At 37.4% G+C, this 12,859-nt stretch overlaps 1 protein-coding gene across 2 annotated transcripts in view; it reads left to right on the forward strand.

The window, feature by feature from the left end:
* Positions 1 to 12,859, forward strand: part of gabbr1b (gamma-aminobutyric acid (GABA) B receptor, 1b) — a 164,889-nt gene that overhangs the window by 120,773 nt on the left and 31,257 nt on the right. For both annotated transcript variants that reach the window (XM_067426765.1, XM_067426764.1), the window contains exons 16-18: positions 3,391 to 3,541; positions 4,519 to 4,651; positions 5,641 to 5,757. In XM_067426765.1, coding sequence (XP_067282866.1) covers positions 3,391 to 3,541; positions 4,519 to 4,651; positions 5,641 to 5,757 — 401 coding nt within the window. The remainder of the gene's footprint in view (positions 1 to 3,390; positions 3,542 to 4,518; positions 4,652 to 5,640; positions 5,758 to 12,859) is intronic.

Below are 12,859 nucleotides of genomic sequence, written 5' to 3' on the forward strand. Positions count from 1 at the left end.
TAAACTCGTGTGTCGTGCCATATCACATCCTGGGTCTATCTCTTAAGATTGTTCCAGCATCAGTGCAGCTCCACGCTGTTTCCCAGCATCCCAGTATCCGTCTGTTGGCCATCTTCTGCCCCGGGCGGTCGTGTTCAGTAGGATCTCCCACTCTCCTTTAATCAATATCAGCGAGATCCACGAGGGAGATGGCCTTGTGTGAACCTCTAATTAAGACTGACAGCCGCTGCGCTTATCAGATGCTCTGGCGAGGGGTTCCAGTGGGGCAATATGAGTCCTGTCGAGCTTGAGGACCTGGGCTTCCCAAAAACCATTAGCTCTAGAGATACATATAACAAGCTGTATGGTCCCCAGCCAATTTGTCACTCGTGGAAAATTGTGACGTCTTGTGTGGAGCCCACCTACTGAAGGAAGCTGACCACAAATGCACCCTGTTGTCCTTTGTTGTTGCCAAATGGCCAGCCGATTACCCTTCTGGAGGCAGTGAATCAGTCTGTGATGATATCGCTTCACAGAGACCAGAGGGAGAGAAGCTTTAGTCAAATGGCAGTGAGGTGAAATTTGATAGTTATCGCTCTCTCTGCAGACTTCATTTCAGTCAGTTTATCATGAGAGAGAGAGAGAGACAGAGAGAGAGAGAGAGAAAAATAGAGGCCGAGAGGGAGGTAAAGTGACTCATAACTGGCTCAGAGAACAGAGCTGCTTTGCTTTACTCTTGCTCAAGTTTTATTGTTAAATATACATATTAAATAAATGATAAGTAAATAAATATTATATAGGCTTTTTTACTATTACTATCATTTTATACACAGATTTTTTTTTACTAATTTCTAGTACGTGTTGAAAATAATAGAAACGGCAAGTAAAATGATGAATTAAACATCACATTTCGAAGTAGAAAGACTGAAATTTTCTTGTAAATGTTCTACTCCAGTAATCTTTGTTTTAATAAATACTCAATAAATATTATTCTTTTTTGTTGCATTTATTCATTTCTGACTTATTTTTATTTTCAGTTTTAGTCATTATGAAATAAAATAAATTAAAACTAAATTAATAATATGCATTTACATATATTAAATATACACAATTAAATTAACTTTATTTTATTTCATTTGGTTGCCAAGATAAGTTTGTCTTTTTTTCTTTTTTCATCTATTATTTATATTTTATTGTATTGCAGCTTTATTTCAGTTAAAGGTGCACTATGTAGTATTTTGCAGTAAAATATCCAAAAACCACTGGGCCAGTGTTTTATATTTTGTTCAGTTGAGTTCTTAAAATATCCCAAATGTTTCCAACTATTTGTAAATTGTGAGAAAATGGCAGCCGCTGAGCAAACACACAGAGTAACGTCATAACATATGATGTGATGTGAAGACCACATGTCCCAAGATTCTGAGCTCAAACTTGGCGTCATTGAAGGAGTACTTCAGCGCTGGGAAGATGAATCTGTATTTAAACTGGGTCAATAATGTAGTAGAAATGTGAAATTATTTTTTTAATTTGGTGCTTTCTAGACTGAGAAAAGACAGAAAATGTATTTTTGTCTCATAGGGATGAAAGACTTCCCAGAGGCCATTCCCAAAGCCACCGCTACTAGATTACTGAATCACTGATCACTTTCCCACCGAGACCGCGATCATCTTCATAAAATCAGTTCAGTTAGAGAACAGACACTACAATTAAAAACTGAAAAATCCAAAACGCTGCCAGAGTCACATTGACAGTCATGGATGAGCTCGTGATGAGAGCTGAGGTAAACGCGACGGCACTCGCGGCATAGATTCACAGTGGATGTTCAGTCTGCTGCATTCATTTCAGTGTCAGTTAATGCCTTTGAAAGCTTAACTTTCATAGGAATTAGTTTGAGAAGTTGAAAGACTTACTTTGCTCTTCTGGCCGCACCGTTTAAACATGAATGACTGAGGCTGCAGCTGCGAGCTGAGTGCTGTGTGATCTCCCATCCCCCACATGCGAGTTGAAAACATGCGGAAATGGCTCCCTCTGCCGGCTGTAGTCTTTAGTCTCTGGCCAACAATTCCTCCGTTGGCGCAAATTGACATGGGAGGAATTTTTTTTTTTATGCATAAAATGCATAAATCTCTTGTCTCAGGGGGATATGAGGGGGGGAAGCACAATCATTTGAATATACTCCAGGGTTTCTACTCATACAAAGCCATATGCTAATCACTGAAGTAACTCTTTAAAGGCCCACTGAAGTGCCTTGAAACGCGCCGCATTATTCAATGTGTTGACGTAATTTCCCCTGAAATGGCTTCAGCTGTTAGCAGCTCCTCCCCTTTTTTGAAACAGCCAATAGCGTTTTGTTAATATACAGTTTGATTAGAGCGCAAGAGAGGACCTTTCTCTGTTTGGTAAAGCCAGTTTCCTCTAACACGGTTTACCATCATAATCTCCTCCATATCGCTTTAAAATGCAGCATTCTGTGCAGAAGTCAAATGGGTCGATATGTTTGTTGTCTGCACGGACTCGCGCATATGATCCGCGCTGCGATCACGTGTCTGTAGTCTAAATTTAGACCAGAGCCGTTGGGGTGTGTGCGCTGCTGCGGTGTGTAAAACTAACGTGAAAACAGACTTTATTCGCCTCAAATGAAAGCATATTTACACTGAATCGTTTCCTATCATATATATATAGTGTGCTATGTGCCTTTCACAATGTAGAAATTAGTAAATGTGTGTTAACAACTCCTGACCGATTTCAGCAGCAGCTTCAGCAGTGTAGGGGGCGGGCTTTAGCTTCTAGAGAGCATTTTGATTGGACAGAAGATTTGACGAGAAAGTGAAGTCTGCGATGATGTCACCAAAATCTGAGATTCGTTTTAACGGAAGTGGGAGACTATAAATTTTGAATGCTTATATCTCCTAAATGCAAATTTGTTCATAGTTTTGGAACATACCAGCTTATTCATAACTTTAAGGCAGTCATACTAAACACAGTCATACTAAAAGCTAAAAAACTTACATTTTGATTTCAGTGGAACTTTAAACTATGCCTTTGTTTTGAATAGGCGCCCTCTAGAGGACGGAATAATTGCATAGCTTTAAGGAAAATGTTTATAAATAGTTTTTGTTAACAATAACATCATTGGCTTAACTGAGCAGTTCATATACATTCAAATATGAAAATGTATTTCAATACATTTTCTAGCTGTGATGCAGGTCATACTAGAAATGGAGGTTTGAGTCTAACCTGCATCATACTCCAATCCCCTCTTACTCATTCCCCAATCATTTCTTGTCCTTTCTCTACTGGATCTTTTTCTACTGAAAACCCCTTATTTAGAAGGACTAAATACCTACATTTTTTAATGTTAATTTATATAATATTATAATATATTACTAAAAAGCCTATTTTTCTCTCCAGGTTCTGGCCCACCTGCTGATCAGACGGTGGTGATTCAGAAGTTCAGATATTTGTCACAAAAACTCTTCGTCTCAGTTTCTGTGTTCGCTGGCTTGGGCATTTTAATGGGGATCGTTTGTCTCACCTTCAACATTTACAACAGCAACGTCAGGTTTGTTTAGCTGCATGCTCCAGGCGTGTGCATTTATATTCCATATGCCATGTGTGAGTTCAGTGCAGAGGACAGCATGCTACATGCATACAATTATCTGGTGTTTTCAAGGGTCACATTCACACATTTGTGCATTCTGGGTGTGTAGAAACATGCCGGCTTCAAACAGGCCGATGCATTACGAATAGTAATAGCATAGCAACACACGTATGCACAGATATATTTGGACTACGGTGTGTGAGTTTCAGTCTTTTTTTATCTTATTGACACGTAAACTTTCAGCTAGATTTTCTCAGCAGACAGCTTAAGCTAATACCCTGAACACTTACAAATCTTGTCGTTCATGTGGGTAAATGTGTGAGTCTGTCTGTGAATTTTTTCTTTTCTTTGTGTGATAAAACACAGGAGTGTTAGTCCTATTCCACTGTGAGAGATTAACTGAATTAGCTGAATGCGAATTCACTGAACTAGCAAAAATAAGAAAAACGTAACGTTATTATTCAAAAATTGTATCTTATAAAATATTATGATATGTAAAAAAGGTAATCATCCTAGAGTAGAATAATGTTCTATATAGGGGTTCCTATCATGAGATAATTTTATGAATTTAGTTTTAATGAACTCATTTTCTTGGGGGGGGGGGGGGTTAAATTTTAGGAATTAAACAGCTCCTAAACATACTTAATCACTAGGGGGAAAACATAATAACCTGTTAAACATGAAAGTATTATGCATTCAAGACATTTCTTAAATAGAACCTTTTTGGCTTAGAGAGCTCTTTAAAATTGAGTCAAGAGTCCTAGGGTTCTATACAGAACCCCATTGAACCTTTTTTTTAAAGAGAGATGGCACTGCCACACTACTTGTGTATTTGGAAGTAGGCTATCTGTTCTCTATATGAACCTATTGTTTGAACATACATGTCTTTGCAAGCATCTGCAATATGTATCAGCAATATGTATGTCTATTTGTTGAAGGTACATTCAAAACTCCCAGCCATACCTTAATAACATGACGGCAGTCGGCTGTATGATGGCTCTGGCTGCTGTTTTTCCTCTGGGAATTGATGGACTGCACGTACGGAACTCTCAGTTTCCTGTGGTCTGTCAGGTAAGCGTGCAAGCATTCTGGGCAATGCCGTTTAGTTATTTATATTGATGTCATTTGGAGTAGTAGTAATTGAGTTTTTAAAACCTCCTCAGATACTTTTCTTCAGAAGGCCTTTAAGGAGGCATATCATTCTTTCTTCATTTTATTTTTTTCCCTAAGGCACACTGATAATGTTAGTCAGGATTTCTTGCATCAAAAAATATGAATTATTTAGTTTTTCATGACCATTTTGCACCCTCTCTCAGACCCTTAAGTATTAAACATGCTTGTTTTTCCACCTTGCTTTCAGACATCTATATATATGCCCTCTTCACTTGCATTTACTTATAGGTTGCAGGCTTGCCGTCAGGTTCAATTTAGTTTGCCCTGCTCCTTCCTTCAGTAACAGCATCTAACAGTAACGCCGAAGATCAGAACAAGTTGTTTTTGCAGCTTTATTTTAATAAATGCACTTTTTGGACAGTGGAGGAAGTTTGAGATCTGAAATTTACTGAACGTTTACATTTAGGGATACACGTTATATCCGAACAAAATTGGTTATCAGCTATTATAGATATTACATATTAGTTTTTTTTAAAAATTTATTTATCATTATTGATTGATATTAGATATTCAATTGTGCTATCGCATTTCTTCTATTATTACAATTAATTTACATTTGCCATTATATAACACTCATTTTAAGTTAATCATTAGAAACACTTCTATCTTGAAATGCAATATTTAGCTAATTTAAAATTAATTATGTTGTACATTTTAATGTTGTGATGCCTAAATTCTCTAAAAATATATATTTTTACTTTTAATTTATTTTGACAAAAAAGTATCGAATTTTAATATCTGTCATATAATGATTATTTATCTGCCATAACATTAGAAAAATAACCAGAATTTTTATATTGATGCATCCTTATATTCATACACTGTCTTTTAAAATTTAAAGCTGAAATATTGGCTCAGGTTTTTTTTTATAATTGTTGGTTTTCTAGTTCCGTTTGTGGCTGCTTGGACTTGGATTCAGTTTGGCCTATGGAAGTATGTTCACGAAGATCTGGTGGGTTCACACAGTGTTCACAAAGAAGGATGAGAAGAAAGACAAGAGAAAGGTGAGTACAGAACCAAGGCTATTATTGTCCTGTATGGTTTTGGGTTTTGAATCCCGTTTAGGTTTTTTAAGTCTTTTATTTTGTCATAGCTATCTTAGTTTTGTCACGTTCTTGGTTATGTCAAGTGATTCCCCTGCTCCTCATGTGGTTCCTTTTTCTCATGTGTCATGTTTTGATTGGTTCATTGTGTCCATTGCTTTCAGGCGTTTCTTATGTCATTAGTCCTTGAACATTTATAACTCTCCTGTTCCCATCTGGGTCTAGCTTTGTTTTATGTTACCTGTTTTTGGTGAGCTATGGTTTATGGTTTATGCCCACACCAATCCGCATTAATCGGCTTAGTTTTTTTGATGTGTTCACTGTTGGCTCTAGTCAACTAAAAAGTGAGCAAAGTCAAGACAGTAAAGATCGAAGGCTGTTATGATTTTATGTCATCTTACCTGAGTGGAATGAATAAAGTAATCGGCACGATTGATATTTAAAATGGTAAGTTATCGCTACTTTGTTTACGGTTTACTGTGTACAGTGTTTATCTGCAGCCCTAGTTTCAGTTTCCCTTATTGAATGGCAAATATAAACTATTGATACATGCTGATATGGACAGTTACTTCCTTACATGCAAGCACAGAATGCATGTGCTAGTTGACGGTCGCCATTAGTCTTTTTGGCATGTTCAAGCACAGTTTTTTGGCAGAGACACAGATGATGCAAGTCAGATTTTTTTTAGCTACTTGACAAGACAGCATTTCTCATTTTAATTAAACTTATACTAAAATAACTAAAACTTAAATAAAATTAATAAAAACAGTAGACATATATATATCTTGATTAAGTTTTTTTCTGCTTTCATTTTAAATTGTATTTAATATAATTTAATACAATATTATGATATATATATATATATATATATATATATATATATATATATATATATATATATATATATATATATATATATATATATATATATATATATATATATTTAAAAAAAAACTATAGTAGTATTAAAATTATTATTAAAAAAAACCTGTGAGGTAAATTTGAGGTGTTTCAAGACAAACTATCTGGTCTTTTGAAGCCTCAAAACAATTTACTCTGTTGACTTGTCATGTCAAGGTCGTCGTCTTCCAGTACTCTGCTGGAATGATCAATATATCATAGTGAAATTATTATCCTTTATAAAGAATATATTTTGTTCCTCTCTCTGTTATCATCTTTTGATCTCCATCTTACTTCCACTGCCTCTTTGGCTTGGTCACTGTCTCTTTGTGCCTGATCTCATAGAGATGGGTCCCCCGTTGTCCTTGAGCATCCTTAAACAGCACATTTATCACAGAGCCCAGCTCGACGAGCTCTCCTTACGGGCCCATCAAACAGCAGTCACTCCATCACCACAAACTCTCTCACACTGTGCAAAATCACTTTCAATCAGTATGTTGGATTTTTTTGATAACACGAAAAGGTCTCATTTGTTAGTTACTGTATTACCTAACATGAACTAACAATGAATAATATAGTTAATTCATATACAATTGTTAATGTTAGTTCACAGTCCATTTTAAAGGGGGGGGGGGGGTGAAACACTCAGTTTCAGTCAATCTCATGTCAATCTTGAGTACCTATAGAGTAGTATTGCATCCTTCATATCTCCGAAAAGTTTTTAGTTTTTTTATATTTATAAAAGAAATAAAGGCTACATCGAGTCTTTTCCGGAAAAAAATGAGCGCCTGGAGGTGTATCGTGTGGGCGGAGCTAAAGAATGCCGAATGTGCACAAAGCGGTGACTTCCTCAAGCGTGGAGAACAAAACGCTACCCTAAATAACCCATTGCTTTCAATCCGGAGGCTGAAATAAATTGAACAAGAGAAGCAAGGACGCAGCAGGACATCTGTCTCTGTAGTATGTACTGTATTTAGTGGCCTGTCAACATTTGTGTGGGTTTACTCGTAGTTTATGAGGACATGATTCGGTTTATGGACTATTGTATGCGACTAAACCTTAGCAGTAGCAAGCAAAATGGTTTTGCACGTCAGACTAGTGTAACGTTATACATAGAACAACAATGGAGTAACCGTTAGCGCATTTGAATGACGAAGCACGCTTTGTGAGAATGCTAGGTTTATGTTTGGGTGGTTTTACAATAAACAAACTGGCATCTATATTGGTCAGCTAAACAAATGTATTTAAACACACACCATAGATTGCATGCTCCATTGATAAATGAACTAACGTTATACACGATCATGTTGTTTACTGATGTTTACTTAAGCAACGATAGCCAACAACATAGATATTTGAAGCAGTTTTACTCACCGCCTGTTTCCAAAGCACGACCGTGAACCTTTATCGCTGGGACCGCTCCGTCAAAAACACACTTCTTTGGTAACTGTTGATTTGGTGAAGTCCTGTGACAGCAGTGACCGTGGAGATCCACTTTTGCAACGCGACTGAAGCGTGATGTTGTGAAGCTTCCCGTCATTTCTGGGTTCAAATCGGTTCAAATGCAGCGCTGCCTTCCCGGAATGCTGTGCTGAAGCGGTGAAGTCGCTTGATGTCACCCGTAGGAATAAAGTGGAGCGCGGCGCGACACAAGTGTTCACGGACGAGTGGAACGGCACCTGAGAGCAGCGTTTATGGGCAGCGTGCATCTAGTCACGCGCACGCGTACTCTTCTGGGAGAAGAGCCCGTACTGTCGACGTCAAGCGGACCCATACTCGAAAAAAACTCACCGAAACTTGTGAGAAACCGGAAGGAGTATTTTTGACACAGAAATACTCAAAGTTAATTTTATTTTGACAGACAACTTTACATTTTTAAAAATGCATTAATAAATGTTGAAATTAACAGAAACTAAGATTAGTCAATTTCGTGGAAGCATTTATCATTGTTAGTTCATGTTACCTGATTAAGACATTTATAATAATAATAATTCACAATGGTACAGTTTTTACTGTATTTTTGATCAAATAAATGCAGCCCTGGTGAGAGACTTCTTTCAAAAACATAAATCTTGCCAACCCCAAACCTTTGAATGGTAGTGTATCTGTCACGTCTGATCTGTATTTGTGTTTTGCTTCAGTTGGACTTTGTTACGCTGAGGTCACACTGCCCGATTTTAGGCCCAATTTTGACTCGCCGACAGGTTTTGCGAAATCACAGACAAATGCCTGTAATCATAGGTAAATCGGGGCTTGCGTTCCTTGTCAACTCTCACGTGTGTTTGGTTGTGAAATGTAGTTTGTGGATGAGACAGAGTGGTCGGTGACTATTCCTCTTGTACAGTCATGCAATGTGAAACCTCCTGTCGCCAATCCATCGTGCGGTGTGAACACAGCTGCAGTGACTGAATGGTACCCCAGATAATCATGCTGTGTGAAAAGAGCAGGGGTCCTAGTTTGTGCAGTCTGAACTTATTAGTTCAGCATTAGTTTTGCACTGCATTAGTGCAAACAGCATTAGTTTTGCACTGTTCTCAGTTTAGCCCTGTTTTTGGTTCAGTCTTTGTCTGATCTCGTCACTACATGACACAAATCTCATCGTGTTTTGGTTTCCTGTTAATCTGATTATTAAGTGTTATTTTGAGTCTGTTTAATTAAAAAGACTGCTTGCAAATAGATTCAGGACTTTTATGTCTGTCTTTGTTTCAGCCCAGTATCTTGAATCAAGTTTATATTTCTTACTTTTTTATTGTTCTGTTCATAAACATTATTACATTTTGCTTTTATTATGCTTTAAACAACTTTAAAAGATCTTCTTAATATCTTCACGTAAATGTATTACTTTAAGGATCTTTAGTATTTTTGTCTTCTATTCCAGTAAAAATATCTAATTAAGGGACTGTTTACACACAAGAAAATGTTTTTATGCCTTTTGGCCGTTCATTTACATGACCGGCATTTTAATGGTTTTTAAAAAGAGGATTGTAAGGTTTTAACAACGATATAAAAACTACAAAAATACAATTTGTGAAAAATGTGATGTCATGCGCATGCGCATGCGTATTGTGTTATAGGTGCTTAGTGTTTCTTTACAAAGTGACGTTGCCATAATACTGGCCTGGCAGCAGAATACAGTGTTTTTAGTAATTTTCGTGTAAGAATTAGAATCCTTTTGACAATGTTGTTGTCTGCACACGAAAAACCTCAAAGCAAAGGACAACGTTTTTGTTTTAGTACATCATTTTTTTGGTAAACATAACCTACAAAAGTTATATTTTTCAGTGCAGACCTCATGTCCACAATCACACACACACAGCCAAAAGTAACCATAATAACTAAAAGCAGAGTCAAAGAAGAAGATAAAGGGAGAAAACATGGGAGAAAGGCATTTTCAGAATAAGTACATAATGCCTATTACTGAGGATTCATGAGCGTCCATCTAGTGGTGGAGAGGAGCTTGTCGTGTTCCCTGTGGAGAGCTCAATCTCTCACTCTCTTTCTCCTTCTACACAAAGAAAGGATTCAAAAATTGAGAAACTATCTATGATGTGCAGTGGGGCATTGGATTGACGGCTTTGTCATTTTCAAATGTGCTTTGACTGGTGCGTAATTTTTTTAAAAGTTAAAAACAAACACAAACCAAGCATCAGTAAGCTTGTTTGAAGTGGATTTTTTTTCAAAGTCATTGTCAGGATACAAAAGGGAAATACTGGAATAAAGAATAGTTTCAGCATTTATTATAAGTCATAAGATGGAAGGAAAGATTTGGGACAAATGTTCTATTTTAAGCAAAGAGAAACTTGTGAACTCTCGTGTTTTGTTGTATGAAATATTAAAAAAAAGTAACCTGCACAAAACAGGAAAACAGAAAATAATTTAGCCTTGGGTACTTCAGTTTGTAAAATATACTTACAATAGAAGCAAATGTATAATTATTACCACAAGACTACTACTATTCAAAGGTTTTTTTAAAAAAAATGAAACAAATTAATATTTTTATTTAGTAAGGACACAATCATCAAAAGTGAGGGTAAAGGCATTTATAATGTTACAAAACCTTTTTTTTATAATTTCACTTTCAATTTATCAATGAATCCTGAAAAAAATGGTTAAACAATTTACTCATACACATATTAAAGGGTTACTTTATCGCTTTTTCATATTAAACTATGTTATTCTCTTAACTAAAACGAATTGATACATACCTCTCTCGTCTCAGTGCGTGCACTTAATCTCTCTGACGCGCGGTGATGATCTGATAGCATTTAGCTTAGCCCACTAAGCCCAGTTGATTCACTTTAGCCCCGTTTCCACCACAGGAACTTTACCCAGGAACTAGGAACTTTGGGTGGTACTTCGTGTGTTTAGACCGCAGGAACCAGGGTATAAATGAAGTTCCGGGTAAATATTTCCCCCTCCAAACGGCCCTGCTCGCGAGGTAGTACTTTTTCAAAGTTCAGGAACTTTCGAGGGCGGGACTTGGGCGCTGAACATGCTGATTGGTTGAGCTCACGCAGCATTTTTAAGTTCAACAGGCATTTTTAAAAGTCTTTTGCGAGGTTCGTTCTGCGTTCAATAAATATCAGTCTTGCTCTCTGTCTGGTGGAGCGCGGTCGTCTCAGCCATCTCACGTTCAATGTCCGTAATATCTGATAATAATATATTGTCATTTTAAATCTAGCTTTACAAGCTTTCTGAATATGCTGCATGCTGCTGAATCTGCATATTGCTCTTTTCTGTCGTTGTTAATTACCTCGTAAACCTATACATAACCAGCAAAAGCAGCACAGCTTGAATCTCTTCCATACTCGTTATTAATTTTTTTTCACCATGTAAACGACCTGACCGTTTACTTTTAAGTGTGTGTCCTTACATGACGTGACGGCGTCACGGCGCGCGCCGCGCTCATGTTGACAAGAGAGGAAAGTAAATTTTTCTGAGGGGTAAACTTTTTATTTCGTGAGTTATGAAGATAATGTTGGAGTAATGACACAACGTATATTGCCCCGGGCAGTTTTTACTTTAACTGCGCCTGACAGAAGATTTTTTTCTCTGGGATGATTATTACACTTTACAACAAATAGATATAAATAATACTGTATTAGTCCTGGTGGCCGTTAAGAGTTGCTATGGCTACAGTAAACACATTCAGCTGCTGGAGAAAACAGCGGCGACATTTTTGATGCGGCAGACAAACTGCATGTGACAAAATGATTGCGATTGAAAGTCATCACATGTAAACATCAGATCGGTTTAGATAACGTCTCATGTAAACAGTCCTTTCAATCGGTACACTTAAAAATGATTACATGTCCTTCACTGATTTGGAGGAGCAGTCGCGTGCAGTCCTAACGTTACATCACCGGACTAATTTGCCTAATCTTCTCGGAACTTTATCGCGGTCGAAACGCAGACAGCTGCAGGTCTGGGGGGGAGAAAAGTTCCTGTAAAAAAGTTCCTGGTACAAATTGTTCCGGGTAATTTTGGTGGAAACGGGGCTTATGGTACTAGACAGAGATCAAGTTAGAAGTACCAAACACCTCCATCTTTTCCCTATTTAAATACAGTTACACGAGTAGTTGAACGATCAAGTATGGTAAAAAAATAAAATGTTCTCTAATCGGATTAAAAAGAAGAACTGTAATGTATGGCGGATTAACACTTCTGAGAGTACTTCGGCTCGCCGCAGTAAAAAGTCCCGGCCCGAAACATCTTTCCTCACACCTCCCCCTCACTCTCTCATTTCTGTCAATAGGGAGATGTGAGGGAAGATGTTTCGGCGGGGACTTTTTACTGCGCCGAGCCGAAGTACTCTCAGAAGTGCTATTCCGCCATACATTATAGTTCTCCTTTTTAATCCGATTAGAAATGCGCCACGTTTTATTTTGTCACCATACTTGATCGTTCAACTACTCGTGTAACTGTATTTAAATAGGGGAAACGTGGAGGTGTTTGGTACTTCTAACTTGATCTCTGTTTGGTTCCATAGTGAATCAACTGGGCTTAGGGAGCTAAGCTAAATGCTATCAGATCATCACCGCGCGTCAGAGAGATTAAGTGCACGCACTGAGACGAGAGAGGTATGTATCAACTCGTTTAAATTAAGAGAATAACAAAGTTTAATATGAAAAGGCAGTGAAGAATCCCTTTAAGCAGCACAACA

This window comes from Pseudorasbora parva, chromosome 19 (genome assembly GCF_024679245.1).
Source record: "Pseudorasbora parva isolate DD20220531a chromosome 19, ASM2467924v1, whole genome shotgun sequence".
NCBI classification, from domain to species: domain Eukaryota; kingdom Metazoa; phylum Chordata; class Actinopteri; order Cypriniformes; family Gobionidae; genus Pseudorasbora; species Pseudorasbora parva.